Source organism: Charadrius vociferus, unplaced genomic scaffold, assembly GCF_000708025.1.
Source record: "Charadrius vociferus isolate BGI_N301 unplaced genomic scaffold, ASM70802v2 scaffold126, whole genome shotgun sequence".
Taxonomy (NCBI): domain Eukaryota; kingdom Metazoa; phylum Chordata; class Aves; order Charadriiformes; family Charadriidae; genus Charadrius; species Charadrius vociferus.
In genome coordinates, this window is record NW_009648894.1 from 3,388,510 (window position 1) to 3,407,444 (window position 18,935).

General features: G+C 42.7%; 1 protein-coding gene across 1 annotated transcript in view; it reads left to right on the top strand.

The window, feature by feature from the left end:
* ARMC3 (armadillo repeat containing 3) overlaps positions 1-3,233 on the top strand; it is a 52,234-nt gene extending 49,001 nt beyond the window's left edge. Inside the window, 2 exon segments of the mRNA XM_009887135.1 lie at positions 1,342-1,504; positions 3,024-3,233. Coding sequence (XP_009885437.1) covers positions 1,342-1,504; positions 3,024-3,233 — 373 coding nt within the window.
* Positions 3,234-18,935: the final 15,702 nt, after the last annotated feature.

Consider the following 18,935-nt stretch of genomic DNA (forward strand, 5'->3'; position numbering starts at 1 on the left):
GTGTTGAATAGGAGGAAGGGGAGGAGGAGGTGGCTGCAGCAGCCCTCGGCAGCCTGAGCAGCGCTCCTGCTGTGCTCGCCAGGGAGGCAGCCGGGGTAGATGAGGGGACACGCGCTATTGCTGGCTCTCTCCTTTTAAACAAACGCAGCACATCTTTGTGCGCAGGCAGGAGTGGTGTGCGCGTAGGCTCGAGAAGCTTTGTGTTCTTCACTGAGGGCTGGCTGCAGGCACAGGCAGCACAAAGCGACCGCTTGGAACCCCCCACTTCTTCAGCCTCACCCAGTAATTCTCAACTTCAGGATGCCATGTCCAGCCTGCTCAGTGATAACTCCCTGTACCCACCCTGTTGCGACCAGTACCTCCTCAGGCCGCAGGTTTTGAGAAGTACGGCCTTTGAGGTTGCCTTGCATGTACGGTGAGGACAGAACCTGTTCACTGCAGAGGAGGTGACGCAGATTTTAGCTCCCTGTCCGAAGCAGTGGCTTGTGATTCCCATGGCAGCTCTGCAACACCTTGTCCAGAGTGAGAACCTTCAATAACACTTGTGCTTGTAGTTGAGGACACTCTGAGGAACAAAGGTCTTTATGTACAGGGGCCATGCATCAGGGAGATAGGGGCTTGGTCCTGTGGGAGCACAATCACCCCAAAGACATGCTTTTGGCAGCGTTTGCACAGATTGTGACTTCTGATCGTCTGTTTCTTTGACTGAGACATTCTTTTTAATGGAAAAATACATGCCACTCACCCCCCAAATATGGGCTTTGATATAGAATCATTTGGAAAAGACCTTTAAGATCATCAAGTCCAACCGTAAACCTAACACTGAATAAGAAAGCACATGTAGGAGTTGAAGTGCCCTTCCTGGATATAGTTGCTTTCCTATGTTGGGATCATTACCTATGGCTTTATTTTTGGCAATATATATTCTCACACCTTTATTACTATTTGAAACAAATGGAGGGGCTATGGATTGTAATATGTAGCTCACATAATTTGTTAGCTGTACAGATGAACACTACCTTCTGAACGAGTTCCTCGGTAATTACACTACTATTGGTGATTTTCTCTGAGGACTTTGTGCCTATCCTTAGACCTCTCCAGAATCTCTGCTGACAGGTTTGTGACAAATGTGAATGACCTGAGTTATGGTTACCTGTATTTAACAGTGAGCATATTTAAAATATGAGTTACTAAATAAAATAATTAAAGCAAAATAGCAAAAGTATTAAAGTATTGTATGTCATTCACTTATTGCTTGTATACATTTCATTTTCGCTTTATTTTTGTGACAAATACAAGAGGAATTATAGATGTAATTGATCCCAGTATACATTGGAACAGGTTTGTTGCAGAGAAGATGGGTGGTGCAATTGAAAGAAACAAACTACATGACTTCAGCTGGGAACTTCACATAAGTGAAATAGAATTTGAACTGAAATGCAACGTTGTGCCTATTGGGAAAGTCAAAAAAGGGACATTCTACCACAGGGCTTTACTTTTCAAGGTACATTAACATTTATTTTACAACACAACATATTGATGTTAAATGGATATTATAAACTAAAGTATACTTGCATCAGTATAATATAATATTTATATTCATGCAAAATCTTTTGTATACACTTAAGTCATTTTTCACTGGCAAAGTTGATTTCCCAGTGAATGAAAGCCAGCATCGCTTCTTTCTGTAAACATTCTTGTTGTCATTAAATTGTCTTAAGTGATATCAGCAGAACACTTGATAAATGGCAAAATGCCAAAATATTTGATTGGGAGTCAAAACATTTTACATTTTCTGTAAACTGTAAAATATTGAATTATGCAGCTTCCTTTTTTTTTCTTTTTTTCCCATGCTGCAAATGTAAACTTGTTGGGACAATTTTTATTTGGTATCTATCCAATATTCTATGATAACAGCTTTTATGTTCTAGTTTCTTAGATGGAAGGATTAATTTCTTCTGTCTTCATGGGACGATGTACTGGTGCAGCTTGCTTATCTGTCCCATCCTTTTTCCTTGGTTGTTCGGTAGCTGGACTTCTCTCCTTCTTGGATGGAAAGGAAAAGAGAAGAAAGGGCCTAACACATTAAGCAGGAGGGACCTAGGAAACAGTACACAGGAGAAAGAGCACAATCCTAAATTTATGTTATCTGTGGGGAGAGAAAGTTCCCAACATATTTTATGGAGGTCTGAGGGCGTGAATTAATTGTGCTGGAGCAGCACTGTTGTTCACTTATCCTCCACTGTCCTGAGAAACCATTGTAGGGATGGATCATCGCTCTTAAAGCCACAGCAGTCTAAGCAATGGATATCCCTGTCCATTTGTAACAAGTTAAAAATCTTTCAGGATTTCATTCCTTCACAGCAGATGCATTCTGAGAAAGCAGTTTTGTAGCTGGAAACCATTATATGTCTGTCAGTGACAGCGCAGCACGGAGGAAAGGCAGGTGTTTCATCTAGGAGACGCTCGCCTCGCATTTCATTGCTTCCCACATGCGCAGGGCTGAAAAGCAAGGAGCGTGCTCCAGAGCGAAGCAGCAGTCCTGAACTTGCACTGATAAAAGTGTTGCATTTTTGCACTTAATATTTCATACTAGCTGTGTGTGTGCAACGTACCTACACCTCATTGCCTGAATAGACAGTTCTTCAAAATGTTATTTAGAAATAAGTCTTCCAACTAGAAAAAAAAACAATTGCTGGGTATTGTGGGTGTTGCACTTCATTTGAGATCTGAAGGACTGGCTGATAAACAATGCATCAGTGTCTGAAAACAGTTAAAATGAATATTTTTCATGTTGTGCATAGAACATGGTAGAAATAACATTTAAAAGCCTACACTTTCTAAGCAGAACCAACAATAAAGATTTGCAGTTTGGAACAATGTAGAGATTTACAAAGTCTGTTTCAAGAAAGCTCTTGGCCTTTCAGATATTTGTTTTCTTTTTAAGCATCCCTTGGCCTTGCTGTATATCACAGAAGCTACATGTATTAACTGTGATTAACTCCTCTTTCTTTCCTCTTTAGGTGATAGCAGACAGGATTGGCATTCGCTGTAGTTTAGTTCGTGGCGAGTATAACAGAGCTTGGAATGAAGTTGAATTGGTTGATGACTCTCCTCAAGGAATAGCTGAGCTTCTGCTTCCTCCTCAAAAGTATATTGTGGACCTAATGTTTGAGCCAGGCGTTTTGATAAAACAAGGAAGTGCAGAGGCAGATCAGTACAAATATATTTAATCATCTTGACAAATTTCACCAAAATAACTATTTTGAAGATGTTTGCAGTCCTAATATTTATGAAACATAAGGGGCTGCAGGTCCAGCTATCAAAAAGAAGCATATCTGGTGTGTTGTCCTAAATGTTTAATTAAACATATTTTAGGCATCCAACTTCAATGCTTAAAAATTTTATTAATTTTTGGTACTAAACTGTAAAACTACAGATTAAAATCTGGTAGATCAAGAATACTTGGTATGTGTTAACATCCTAATACATATTAAATAGGTTTAAAATATTTCCAGAATACAGTATATTCTTCTTTTCTTATGTTCCTTCAACTCGCATGGACATTTATAGGAATTATATATCTGTGAGGCAAGTGACATCTGGTGAAATCAAGTCACCTGAAAACAACTAGGCAATTTTTTTGTGTGAAATAACCCAAGAACTGAGAAGCAGAAGAACTAAGATAACGGTCTTTAGAAAACAGCCCATTTTTATTTCTTGGAACTCGGCAGAGTTAATAATTACAGATAATAAGATGCTCTGGATGAAAGTAAATACTGTTTGTCCTGCCATGGGGAAGACAGATGATTGATAAGTTATTGCTTGCAATTTCTCTTTAAATTCTTTCCTTTTCACTTAAAGGTAAAATGGATCCTGAGAAGGCAGCAGGTTTAGACAGGGAATTTGTATTTCTTGCTGCCTTGGGTAATGTGGTGCTGGTGTAGTGTGGTGGTGTGTCTAAGAGAGGTAAAACACGGGCTAGAACACTCCAGTAAACACTTCCTGGTGAAGCTGTCAGGAACGTACCGGAATATTTCAGGGAGTACCACTATCAAGTGAGTTTAGTGTGGAAAACTGAGAAAAAGTCCTGTACCGAAGTTAGGCCAATGCAGACAACATTGTGTGAATCTGAATTTCAGAAGACCAGAACGCCAACAACAAAGCATTTACTTCCTACCCACCAAAAAATATGATAAAAAAATTGGGGATCTATGTTCTTTTACTTTTTTAATGTTTGTATACGCTCAGTCACTTGTATAGTCTGCTTTGGTTTGAGGAGGTTTATATCTGTTGTATTCATTACTACTTATGAGCCTGATCCCACCACTCCCCCTCCTTCCTCCTCTGACGTGCAGTATGATTTTCTGGTAGCTCTTTGGGGAATATTTTATCTTTCTGGTATAAATTCACTTATATGGCCTCACGTTCATTTTTTTTTACCTTATGTTTAGCAGTACTAGTACTGTAGACATCAGAATGAAAAAGAACTCTGGAAACAAAATCCATGGTATGTTAGCAGAACTGAGTGGAAGGTGAGGATGTGTTTCTTATCATTGCTATGTAGCAGGTAGGGGACTGATGAAAAGTGATACACTCTCCCTGGCAGGCATGATTGGGTATAGAAAGCTGTGACTTTAAAAGTGCAGGAAATGGAAGTAAAATAAGAATTAATTTCCTACTAGCTATCATTTCGTGTAGTTTTCCTACATTGGAATTTCATTATTTTGTATTGGAACCATAATGTCAAAGTGTGACTTACTCTGTTTGAAGATGTCTTAAAAAACAAAGCAATTTTTGTTGTTTCTAATAAAAGCCAATGTAAAAAAAAAAAAAAAAGACAAAATGTAAGTTTTTCAAAATAAAAATTGGGAAACTTCTACTCTAGACATATAAGTTTGCTTTACATAAAATGATACCTAAACAAATAAAAAAGACCCACTACACAACCTTGTATAATGCAGAATGTGATGATCCAAAAATGTTGGATGAGGGTTGGTTTATGTCTTTCACAACTTTTAGCTTTGTATTAGCTGAGTTCTGTCACTTCAAAATTGTAATGTGAGTGTCAGAAACAAGATCTAGGTAGAATATAGACACTTAAATCCCAAATTGTTATTTTGAAAACTGCAGTTTAATTGTCAAGTAAGTCAAGAGATGCCACATGTTTTTATTTGATGCTTCCCAGGGACCTGTAGCTGTGCCCATGCCCTGGTGAAGAATTCCCCCGGCTTTGACAAGAGCAGCCCAGCTCACACTTATTCCAGATCTGAATCAGAAAACAAAATGTTCAAAAGTTTCTGCTGGGCTTAGCTGGGTGAATATTCCCAGGACATGCCCAGCATACACCATTTGGGTTGGGCCATGCCTGAGTGAAGTGATCACCTACCTTCTTTTAAGGAGCAGATGGGGAAGGGCCTCATACTGCCTTTTGCATAATAGTTCAGTGGGCAGATCAGTCACTCGGGACGTGGAAGGAGTCAGACTTGGTGCCTTCCTAAGCATGAACAAAACCGTCTGCAGCTACCTAATTGCCAGGATGTATTGTAGCCACTAAACACTCTTCACTCCCCTTTTTGAAGCTCTGCTATCATGTAGAAAAGAACACAGGATTAGTAGACTATAGAAACAGAAAAGCTGGGCAAGCTCTTCAGCCTTATATGAGAGGTAATAGTTAGGTTTTTCCTTTAGGAAAAGAGAGTCTGGGTCTCCAGTGCCCACTGCCAGAAATGTTCTTATAGCTTACTGTGTGTCTACTGTAAAATGTAGGAACTGTACCCAACCTGGAGCAACACCCTCCTGGGCAGTCCCTCTCCTGCAAGGTGAAAGGCTGTCTTAGGCAAAGACCGGAACTGAAACGAGGTTCATTCCTCCACAGCTGTAACCACTGGGCAATTACACAAAAGTAGGCATCATGGCCAGCAGCTGTGCAGAATCAAAACCAAATGAGACAGGTTCAGCTTCTTGAAAGAGAGGGTATGTACACGATTATCCCAGGACAGCAATGCAGACTGTAGATCCTGATTTGAAAGAGGCACCTCTAAGTCACCTGTAGTGTAATGTCTGTGCTTCTGAGGGAAGCTAGCATGAAGACACTGTAGTCTTGCTTCCTCTGGTTCACTGGAACTACTTAACTTCATACTGACTGCGATGAACTTAGGTAGTGCCCTGCTCAGCTTGCTGCTTATTGCATGGTCTATTCCAAAGCATCTGGAACTGACACGCTGCACGTGCACACACACACACATACACACACGCACACAACTGCCATAGGTTTTCATTAAAGAGAATTTTGGTTTTGATTTGGCATTGAAAAACACACTGTTTAATATACAGCACATCTGCATATCAAGAAATACAAAACTGGATTGTGTTGATGAAAGGTCAGACATGATTTCTAACTTTCTAAGGAACATGAACCAGCAAAGCAGCAGACTGAAACTGGTGGCATTGTCAATGTGATTTCAAGTTGCAATAGAGCTTTTGGTCTAATGCTTTGACCCTGCACACCTCTCTGCCTCTGCTTGTTCTGTGTGTGCCAGAACCATTGTGGCTAAGGGGATTCTAAGTGGATAATTCCAGGCTCTTCTGACCAGTTTTTGGCTGAGATGCGTTTCTGAGGGGTGCTTCTGGTAAACACCTTGCTGCAGAAGTGGATTCTTCTGTTTTTCCCCAAGCAGATGCAGAGGCGGCACTGATTGCTGGCAGCAGCAGTACCAGCACATCCGTGCTTCCCTTCTATTGCCCTCGATCCCTGAGCAGTAGGAGCACTGAGGTTAACTTGTATTATCTTTGTGCTAGCAGGGAACAACTGCTGTGTAATTTATAGAATTAACACATTTCAAATAGTTTCCGATTACCCACTGCTAAAGTACAGCAATGGCAGAACATCACTCCCTCAAACTGTGTACTCCCTTGCATAGGAGAAATTGAAATGAACTTTTCTTCCAGCAAACCTCTGTTGCTGATTAACTGTGGATCCTGAGAAAAATCCAAGACTCTTAGAGCAAAACAGGTGTTTCTTTTTCAATCCAAGAGGAGATTTTGTTCTGTTATTTTTGACATCAAACTTGACTTCAGGGAAAAACAAACCAGTCTTTTATTAGTAAATACGCATTTTGAATGGTGACATATTATTTCATTCATTGCTCCTTCACGTGGATCTGCAGCTTTTGTACTACGTGATTCATTTCTCCATAAATCCAGCTCATTATCAATGCAGAGTGTCAAAATGGAGATTGTGCAGAGGCAGTAGACATTTACTGGCTAACGTGCCAATTTAGTTAAGATAATAAAAAGAATTAATATATTTATCATATTCATAGCTCTCTTGCTGGTTTATACAAGAGTCTTCTCCCCAACGACTCATTGGCAGTACCCGTTTTCCTTCAGAAGACTGAAAATAAGCAAAAAAATCACCATATAATTCAAAGCCTGGAGACAGCATATGCCATCGCAGCAAAGTAAATGAAGAAAGCATAAGAATGGACATACAGGCCCAAGCCAAGAGTCTGTCCAACCAAGTAGCCCATCTCCAGCAATGGTGAATATAGAAAAGGTTAAGAACATGGTACGAATACATTTATACATTTCCAGAGTACTTGGGTACTGTTGAGCAGTTTGCAGTTCAGGGGCTTTCTATGTGTCTATGTATGTAATAGTTCTTAAAGTTTTCTGTCTGCACTAAAGTTGTGCAAAGAAGGATCTCCTTTTATTTATTCTGACTTTGTCATCTGCCGCTTTCATTTATTATCTTCTAGTTTTTGTAGTGGAAGAGACAGTGGACATTCGTTTCCTACTTAGCATCACCATAAGGCTTGAGTTCTTATGGGTCTCCATTCTATCTATCCTCAGTATATTCTTCCCTAAGTGTACTTATGTGCAGGGTATATTTAATCACTTATGTGGACTCCCACCCATACCTATAGTCATTATGCTGTTCCCTACTTGTATCTCTTTTAGTTACACTATATTTTTAGAAATTAGATTAGACCTACGTACAACATTGAAGAGTTTGTCATGTATTCTCTCTTTTTTTTTTTTTCCTAGTAGCTCCTAACAATCCGTTTCCAATTTACAATTCTGAGCATTTAGCTACATCATTCCCTAGAATGGAGAGATATGGAGGAGCAGATACAGCTCATTTTAAGAATCTTACTATGCAAGGTCTAATCAGGTGTCTTTAAAGCTCTCCAGATTAGCTGCAAAGTCAGTGGTTACAGTGGGAAGAGTAACCTGTGTTGATATCATAGATCTCAGGATGCTCTGTATAGCTCCATGGTCTTCCTGAACCCTAGCGTGAGTCAAGGTTTCCTTATGATTCCGTGACAGATAACTCCATTGCTGTGCGATAGGTGAACAAGCAGGAGATAACAATTTGACACATCATCATGCAAAAAAAAAAAAAAAAAAAGAAGAAAAAAAAGAAAGGTTGTCTCTAAAAATTCCATGCTCAGCATGGAATTGTGGTTCATCCTCCAGGCCTTCAAAATACACAATTTCCTTATGCAATAAAGGATTTGGCCATTATGCCTTTGTGACATCCTGAGCTGCTAAACGCAACAGTAAATGACAGCTGTTATGCTCCACCAGGTAGCAGGTACGAATTTACAGGAGATGCTTTTTTGACTTCATGGACTTAGCTTATTTCGTGTATGCACTCTGTTACTTCTGATCTTAGAGTATGATAAGACACACCAGAGAAAGAGTCTGAAGAACACGATGTATGCAATATAGAAGAGCCCAAAGTTCAAGACTTAGGAAAGAACTAAATACACAGCTCTTGTACCTCTTGTATCTTCCTTGATTAACTAAAAGAATACATTTGCCAAGCTTCATTCCTTCATTCCTGTGTCTTCACTCTCATGGTGTAAGAACCAACTAGCTAGTCAAAATGAGAAAAAGGAGTCTTTCACAGTACTCTTGAATATTTTGGTTTATAGAGTCACACAAGCTCCCGAAGGTGTTCTCCAGTTACTATCCCTTCCCTGTCCTCAGAGACTGGTTGTGCAAATGGAGTTTCTAATCCTGTGCTTGAGTTCTTAGTGCTACAGAGCTTCGAGCGCCAGCACGGAGGTTCAATGGCAGCTCCATTTAAAAACCTCAAGGATTTCACTGATATATGAGAATGAGAAGTCAGCAGAGTCACGTTTATCGATTTAGTCACTCAGATCAATTTATTTTATACTACAAAGGTTTTCATTCTTCATAAGCCTTTTTCTTCCATAACAAGGTACCACCACGTGACAGCTACTACCAGCAGGGAGGTGATGGTTCAGGCAGCAATAGCAGGTTTGGGCCCCTGGGCTATTTGGTACTACAGCGCCGATATATTGGTGAAAAATTCATGCTATCATGATCAATTGTCAAGGCCCTGAGTGAAGCAACAGGCCTTAATGGCCTGTTAATACCTTAATGTCAAGCCACAGGTAACAGGAAGAAGCATCTTCGCATCCAGTCTGTGTGCCCATTGGTATTTATCCTCATCATCTTAATAACGACCCCTCATGTCATGGGGTGTGTTTTTTGATGATTGAGTTGAACGAGTGAAAAGATCTGGTATCCTTCTTTACCCTTTAAAAAAAAAAAAAAAAAAAAAAAAGCAAAGCATTGCTCATTGGTCAGAGCTGGGGTGTCCCACCCCGAAACGCCAGGCAGTGCAGCCCCCTCCCATGGTGCCCATGCAGCAGGGTCCAGCCACACCAACCAGACCAGCAGGGAACCAGGAAAGCACAATGCTTGCTGGAAACCATAGCTCTGAGACAAGCAAGATGTGCTCAAAAAGTTATTATTTATAGAATAAAAGCGCCATCAAAGATGATGGGTAAGTTACTCATGACAGCAGCCTGTGTAACAGCATCATCTGTTAATTTGCTCTGTCCTTTCTTTCCTTCACCTTCCCTCCTTTTCGTTTTTAATCTCTTTTTGCATGTTCTCTTGAGGACTTTTCCATACGCAGAAGCACAAGTATAGGAGCACACATCAATGCCTGTGAGCCGAAAGACCTGTGTTGGCCATGCATGTGTTCACCCTGTGTTCCTACAGGTTTGTAGCCTACATGTTAAGGCATATCTATCCAACAAGTCATACGGGGGGGTCTCTGGGGATGCCAGGAGCCACTTGGAGGTCATAACCTTGAGCAGAGTATCCATGGTTGGCGGTGAGACAAAAGCCCCTGGCAAAAGACCTCTTTTTCACCTGTGTGAACTATTCCCCTGAACTACAGAAGCTAAAAAGGAGCTTTTTCAAGGCTGTATATTGGATCTATGTGAGGCACTGGACATTTGCAACCCTACAGGCCAGAGGGGTGCCACCCAAATGCTGAGAAGTGGGGTTGGCCATGCTCTGGGAGGCAGGACCATGCCTGCTGATGGCAGGGGTGGAAATCAGTGGGCAGCTAAAACATGTTAACTGCTGAGTGCTGATCAACATATCCAAAACACCACGAAGCACTACACAGAGAGGAAAACACACAGTTCGTCACGGATACCCACGTACAACCACCTACGGCACATCCAGACCACTGACCTTCCACCACCACAGCTGTGCCATGGTGTCTCCTCTCCTCCCAGACAGCTGCACTTCTCCTCACATGGCAGAGAAGGAAGGGACCAAAGGACTCTGCTCCAGCATTTTGCCATGGGCTTCGCGTTACAGCTGTGTAGACCTGGGGCATGATTTTTTCACACTCTTTACCAGTACAGCTATCACAGCAGAACTTTGCAGATAAATTATCAGCTCTTTAGCCCTCTTAATGAGCCAATTATTTTCCTATTATGCAAACACTGGTTCTGACACTGAAAGATATCAGAAATATTGGAATGACTTTCTCTGGCCTTCCTTGTCCACTATTGCCCAGGCAGAATTTAGGGTTCAGGTACAGGTAGAGTACGTGCAGAAATCACAGAAACACAGAGGGAGAGACATACACACATACATATCTTTGACCTATAAAAATGTTATTTGTAGGACATGGAAGAAATTAGCGTATTGGACACACAGTGAGCTGGTAAAAGCTTTTCACTCATTAAGGAGTGAGCTTATTTGCATGCTAATGAATCATCTAGTTCTTCCAGCTCATTGATGTTTCACTGACATGCTGAGATGCCATCTATGGAAACCAAGTGCAAAGCATAATTGAAGCCAGTTCTTGCCTGAAGTTGGATAAATGTTGGGGGAAATATGATGAGATGAGAAAAGCAATCATATCAAAGTAGGCAGCAGACCCTGTCGCTCATGCGGCCCTTTGCCCAGGCTATACCCACCTACTCAAACACTGTTTACAACCAGCTCGCCTCATTCTAGTCCTACCTTGCAAGGGAGGACAGCAGAGGGCTTCTTTGACCCTGTCTTCCAGCAGCCTAAAACTTGCTCTATACAAGATCGCCTTGCTTATTTTAGAATAAGAGACAAAAAAGGCTTTTTAGCAAAAGACTCCTCTAGAAAAGTGCAGTGCCATTAGGTTTTATGTGGAGGTCTACCTGTGAGCAAGCCTTTTCCAGTCCATATAAAGCTTTAGAGCTGCCCACTACTGTTTCTCCCTCCCTCATCTGTGCCGCATAAAGCTGCCAAAAGTAACAGGCTCCTCCATGGACTCCGCAGTGTGTGACATCTTTCCCTTTTGTGGTGCCAGTGTTGTGCAAGTTTGCTTTAAAACATGGCGCTAAGTTCTTGTGGGACAGAAACTGCTCCAAAACCAGGTCACTCTTCTGTTGCAAGAAAGGTTGAGCTACCTACCCAACCAGCCACCTCAGCACACACTGGTCCCACATCTAAATTACAGCTCATAGACTCAGTGTTGCCTGTTTCTTTGTTATTGCTCTCCCTTGCTGTTTCCAGATGTCCCTAGATTGTCCTACTGTTTGTGATATTCATCTCTTGTGTTTTCTAACCTACTTCCTTCTACAGATCAGCAGTGCTTCCTAGTTATAAGAAGGATTTGAAAAAGCCCGCGCCATAGAATGTTTTTGATTCCTTTTTAATACGAACTTCTCTAAACAAGATGCTTTTAGTGACAGAGTCTAAAAGGATATTCCTTAAAGGCCAAGTGTCAAAAAGATATTCAAGAGTCAAAAGACTTTTCAACATGTCAAGTCACTAGTTTTAATTGGCATTAGGGAACAAATTATGGAAGGGCAGAAGTGTGCTCAGTGTCCCAAGATGTAAGAGATTTTGGTAATGATATCTGATTTCCAAAGTCGGAAAGTTAGAGTACTTTGTGACAAATGGGCACCCTTAAAACACAGTTTATCTATGGTAGATCATACAGAAGAATCACATGCTGTGACTGCCAATTTATTTTCATGACACTATTTTTGCTGTGGACTTCTAATGTAAGTGAGTTTAATCCTAGATCCACCTGCTATTAACGGGAGCTGCAGTACCAAAAAGAGAGCTAGATGACTAAAGGCTGGCCCTTAGATATAAATATATGGGGAAAAAAAGTCAGGGGCCGTAGTCCCAAACATTGGATGAGCTTAGAGCTATTCAGGTATTAAATTCCTTCAGGAATTCCCAATGACGAGACAGCTAAGGATCAGGAGTTAACAGGGACTGGGGCTTTGCAGCACTGGGCCAAATTTTATGTTGGGTGTAAGTATCTCATGGCAGTTGCCGCAAGCCAAGCGCTGCGTAGCATGTGGCATGCTTCCAAATTACAAATAGCGCGAAATGCAGGGTGAGTCCAGGATGCAGCGTGACATGTGCCAAGGAGCACACTGCTCCGTTGGCAAGGTGCCTTCTTCCCAGCGAAACCTCTGGTCAGAATTCTACAGTTATTTACACAGGGATTGGTCTGTAGCTTTTGTTACCATGGGATAGAGGAGGGATAAGAAAGGGGCCACCACTAATTTAGTGTGTTGTTGCCACTTGCCATGTATTTGCTGATGACAGAAATATAGTAGTAAACAGGAGCACAGGTTTCAGTCAGGTCTGTGCTCAGTTTTGGTACTGAAATGGCACTGAACATTAGGTATGCTGGGAAGGTGTCTTTGCTTGCCACTCAAAAATTAAAGCATTGCATGCTAACGAACACGCTAGCAATACCTTAGCTACCAGTATTTTCCCCTGCTAGATGAATGGCAGTATGGTGTGGAAACAAGAGGTCTGTGTAAAACCTAGAGCCTGCTTTGATCCTTTCTACCCTCTTCCTACATAGCGAATATGGACCAAAACATTTACAGCAGCAGCATCGACACAGTACACTGTCTTTTAAAAGGCTCCTAACCTAACGTTCCCATAGAGGTAGTTGTTCCAGCAGGTCTGGCCAGTCCGTATATCACATGAAGTTGGAGCAGAAGTTTTTGTTTAGCCCAGAGTTGCTCAAATAGGACCTGGAAAGGAAACCCCGACTCCCGTTCCTGTGGGAGTGTGGAGTGCTGGGCCAGACTGCCACCGAGCGCTCCATTTTTGTGAAACAGAAAACCAGCTCATGCCTTGAGACCAGGATGCTAATTTTTCCAACAGATAACTGGTGAGCGTGCTGGAGACCAAGGATTATAACCAAACCTTGAAGTACTGCTAAAAGAATGAGTTTAAGGCAAGCAAATCACACTAGGCAAAGCACACCATACACCTGTGAATCCCTTCAGCAATTTTTTGAATTAGACAGATAACTGGGGGAAAAGAAACCTGAAAAGCTTCCAAAACCCAGACACCTAATTAATTTTGAGATATTTCCCCCCTTCAATTATCCATCTACTTTACCAACCGTCCTGTTCATTACTCTGTAATTCATACCCAAGTGAAATCCAGGGGCAGGTCCAGCCTCCCTGTCCAGCCACGAGGCAGGTATCTCTTGCAGGGAGCCAGCAGCATGTTCAAGTGCCCCATCAAACTCCCCCACGAGCTGGGTCACAGTCCTTAGGGCTGCTGAAAGCTCTGCCAAAGCTGCTGCAGACCCAGGACACAACACTTCACACCGGGAAGAGGTGCTGGTGGCAGGAGGATTTACCCCATAGAAAAATACAGAGGACCAAGATACTACTTCTTTGCCCCTCGACTTGTTCAATTGCATCCATTTTTTAGTATAAGATTTCCAGAGGGCAGAGGACAGACGCTGCCGGGAGTCTTTACCCACACAACACAAGCGAAGCAGAACTTGAACTCCCAGCTAAACCATGACCGCCGCTGGTGGCTCAGACAGTGGCACTACAAAAGAATTTAAGGTCATTCATAGGAAGCAGGGCAGGCACACAGCCCCCGCTTTCTGCCTCTCTTCTAAACCAAGAGCATTGCAGTGAAGATGAGTTACCAGCACAAAATCAGTGGGCAACTCTACCAGACGTGCCTGCATCACAGCAAAAGTGAGATGGAGGAAATGCAGAGTTGGGGCGGGTGGGGGGAAGGGGCGATTTTTAAGGACCGTGATTTTGTGCTTTTCCTGATTAGAAAATGCATCAAAAATAAATCTTTTGGGCCTCACCTAAGAAAGAAGGAAAGAGGGTTCATAACTGCACTTACGTAAATCCCAATTTTAAAAATACATTTAAGATGGATAAGTGGGAATAAAACCTGTTCTGGTGAGTGCTACTCCTCAGGAATTCCTGTTTGCTGGGAAAGAGGCAAACTCTGCTATCGGGGAATTCAGCCCATTGAAGGGAGAGCAATTTCCCCCAGTCAGAGTGTGAAGCATGGCATACCCTACTCTATTTTACTTTTTTATGATGCGATCATGAATTAGCTTTTTCTGCACTTGTAATTAGAGGATAGAACAGATGGTCAGGGCTTAGTTCAGGACGATAAATCCATTAAGATAACCTACAGAAAGCTGCTGCTATGGTGGTTGCTGCCAAATAGCTGTTCATTCAATGTTTTGTTCAGGCTTTGTGTACTGAGTAGAAGAAGAACCATCCCAGTTCTTCACTGCCTTGAGGTACGAGGGATAAGAAAACACACATGTTTGCGGAATGTATTATTACTGTCTATGTGGCTCAAGAAACTTGGATGGTATGATATAGGGGACGCATGGGGCAATCCAGGGAAATAACCTGGAGTTTTGGCTTCCCAATAGCTGCCCCTGCAGATACACTCATTCCGTCCCAGAGTGGGTGTCTACTTTTCAAAGTAGATGAAATGTAGCTAAATAGGTGGCCCGATCGCAGAGTAGAGTTTTCTGTCAAGAAGTGATTGCAAAATATCCATTTCATTCATCTGCAAGAAATTTCTCAAAGCATTCAGAATCCTAGAATACTTTATGCCGGACAGGACCTATAGAGGGCATTTGGTGCAATCCATTTCAAAGCATTTGTCACAGTGAACCAAACCTGTAGGTCTCTTCCAACTGGAACTATTCTATGCTGTGCAATGCAATAAAATGCAATGCTATTCTAAATTCTACCTTTAGACTCCAGCAGAAGACTCCTGCTTAAGTTAGTCCATAAATATGACCTTTTTTTTTTTTTCTAAAAACAGAGGTCAGAGTAATTAGGTATCCTATAGCTTATGATTAGCAAAAAGAGATGTTAAACCATAAAGCAAACAAGGCAATAAGTTCTGTGTTCATTATTTCCGATGACATCTTTCACCTGAATCACACCATGCTACTCCATAAACGAATCTCAGCAGAATCCGTGGGTCAGATTCAGGAAGGTTCAGATCTGCGTTCAGTCTCTCTGTGCCTCTGGAAACCAGCAATACCCTTTTCCAAGATGCTTTTGCACTTCTGCTACTAATAATTTTTGCTGAAATCCGTTTCCGTCGTTGGAATTCAGCACCAGAGCATTACCACATATCTTTGGATAACATTTCCATGTGTAAACAGTATCTCCGTATACCAGGAGCTCGGAGTTTCATCACATCTGAGGAGCTAGAAACCAGCTGTGGAGTTGTACCAAGTCTGTTAGAGGAGAGGGAAGCCTCTGTTGAGGAAGGATGTGGAGTTCCTGCGATCGTGTCCTACAAAAGCAATGAGGATTTACATGAGGAAAATGGAGCCCGCCACGGATACAACCTACCCACCCAAGTGCTCATTCTGGTCCCCTGTTCTTCATTCTCTGGGGACCTGGGCACACAGTACCACCACATATGACAGGTCCAAGCCAAATTCTTGCATGCTGAGCTCCCATATGTCCCAACGGGAACATCCCGTAGGAGGGGACATACATTAGGTATGACAAAATGAGCAGAGGAAAACTGACTGCATGCAAATGTATGTAAAATAAAAATACCACTATTTCAGTGTTTTCTTCCGTATGTAGTAATGTCGAGGGGCTTTATTAGCAAAAGCTGCTTGAGCAGAGGTTTGAATTTGATCAGGGTTCATTTGATTTCTGCCCCTCACCGCTTCCTGGCTGACTGCTCCGTATCTGCCAGCGTAGGCATTATGTGACGCTCTGCTTGTCCCCAAAGCTGTCAGTCAAGACAGAGCCTGGGCTGGGAAATGGTTAGAGCCGAATAAATATTAGCAGGATAGTCTGGACCGTGACCGCTTCCCTCCTACTCTCGCCTTCAGCCGCCTACACACATGCTGCTGCCGCTGCCTCGGCACAGAGTAACGTTACAGGAGGAGCTGAGGAGCTTCTCCCCCATCTACACACATCTAATAAGACATTGTGCTTTTGATGAGTGACCCTTCCCTGGATGCAGCTTGCGTATGTGCTGGAGTCAGGCGACACTTTCAACAATAAACCTGCTGAATTTCAATTCAGGGAGAATTTACTGGAAAATTTACATAATGTAGCTAGGGGAGACTTTCAACTGCTTCCCCTTGTGCATAAGGGAGAAAAAAAAAGGAGGAAAATTAAGTAACAGCCTAATTGGCTTTTATAACAGTCTATGGGGAGAAATGCAGGCCGGTTCTCTGCCTAGCTACGAAGCCTGGTATGTGCTGTAACCATGGGAGGCAATATTACAGGCATGACAGGACAATGATTTGGTTTTTCAGCACTGAAGATCTGAAAAATGAGATACCTCCAGCTGGGGGGGTTGTTTTCCACTTGACGAAGACCTGTCATGCCAGTTTGGAGGACTGCAGGTCAGGCTTCTGTTGGAGGGAAAAATGGAGGATCTCATCTGCCACTGCACCACCTCAAATGCGGGTCATGGCCACCGGGATGAACGGATCCACCTCTTCCACCACCGCGCTCATTTTAACCAGGGGGTGGCTTGCAATAAATGGGACAACAGAGAGGATGAGGAGACTAAGGCTGATGGCCCTCATGCTTTCTGCTCCCACTACTCCCCGGGGTGTGTGACCCAGGCGCCCGCTCCTCTCCTCCAGAGCCTGAAGAACATGGCACAGCAACGGACCTGTGTTGGCTCACTTCCCCCTGCCTCGAAATTGCTGCGTTTTGGGATAGTACCACTAACAGAGACCTGCAAGGAAGATAGTGACAGTTCATTTTTTATTGAATTTTGTCTTTAAAAAAACACCAGTTAAATCAATGTCAGTTACACTAAAACATGCAAGTTTCAGGACTAAGCGCTTTCTCTCGCCCTCCTTCATTTCCCAGATACAGTTCTTCAGGGAGAACTCCATTGATCGCCTGTCCTCCTCAGCAGCCAACACTGCCTGAGACCAAGGCCAGGAATGGGAGGGAAATGCCTCTCTTCTGTGGTTGAGCTGGAGACAGCGGCAGTGAGCCCTGGGAGCAACACCATCGCCTGCCACCGCTTTCCAGCCCTAAGCCATTTGCCAGAACTGGGGGAGTGTCAAATTGGGTCTCTCCTAACATGTTTCAATTCCCTCCTAAACCATGGCTAAATGACTGATATAAGATGCCATGGGGGTAAGCTAAAAGGGGTTTGGAAAGATCTTTCTCTGATCTTCACTTTCTGAAATGGCTGAAAATGGAAAAATGTTGTCCTTCTGCCTTCAGCATAGATGCTGCCCCCAACCAGCACCGAGAGCGCTGGCGAAGCCCTCTCCTCCATGCCCAGCATCCCTGCTCCCCTACCATCCTGAATCATGGTCCTGAGGACTCACAGGCATCACGTCTCCAGGATTTTTATTGAGGTACTCTGACTTCACTCCACCATGTCTTATTATATAGGACAAAGCCATTAATCAGCTGTGTGCCCCCCCCTCCCCTGCCACAGCAGACATCAAATGCGATCATCTACGAGCCTTGCTGCTATCTGTCTTTCCATGCACGGCTTAGTGGATCCCAGCAGAGGATTTGATTACAGCCGCGGTACCGATCGTATGCTGCGCTGGATGTCCTCGGCTGCCATTGAACTCACCATCTGAGACATGAGGTTGATTCAATAAAAAGGGTATGTATCCACAGGACTGATCGCACAACACTTTTTTTTTTTTCAGCTTTGATTTTAAAATTATGCTAGAAGAATTAGGCTAAAAAGAAAGTAATTTTGCATTATGAGCTTTGTTATCTGACACAATCAAAACAGGTCCTCCCACATCTTTCAGTAATGATGAACTAATTCCAAATCAGAAATGGAGCTATTGGGAAAAAAGCAGACAACAGCATTAAGGCTTAACCTGGCAAACTGACTCATGCTTACATCCACCTTTTAAGCACAGGAGGCCAAACTAAAATACAGGTCCTATTACAGGTATATTTATAGGCCAAGTCAAAGCAGCTGTGACCGCAAATCACACCGCGTAAACAAGTAGCCATTTAAATAGCACATCGCCTTTGCAATGACTTGATCAATTTAACTAAGTGCGATGCCTGTAACATGCATTTAGGAGAGCAGGAGCACTTTAGCATGCGAATACTAGACTTGTTCTCCTTAAAAACAACCTATAACCTGCAAGCAAATGCCTTGACAGGATTTTGTTGCATATTTATGGCTGCAGCGATCTCACTCAGTTTTTAACCTGATCTCTTTGCCTCTGGGTAAGAAGTGATTGAAACCTTTACCTGCAAATGCTGCATCAGTATTTAAGAGGGTCCTTTACTCACGGCTTTTATAAGGTGCAATTGTTTAGGTTGAACGCAGGGATTAGACCTCCCCCGGTCCCGCCCCGCCGA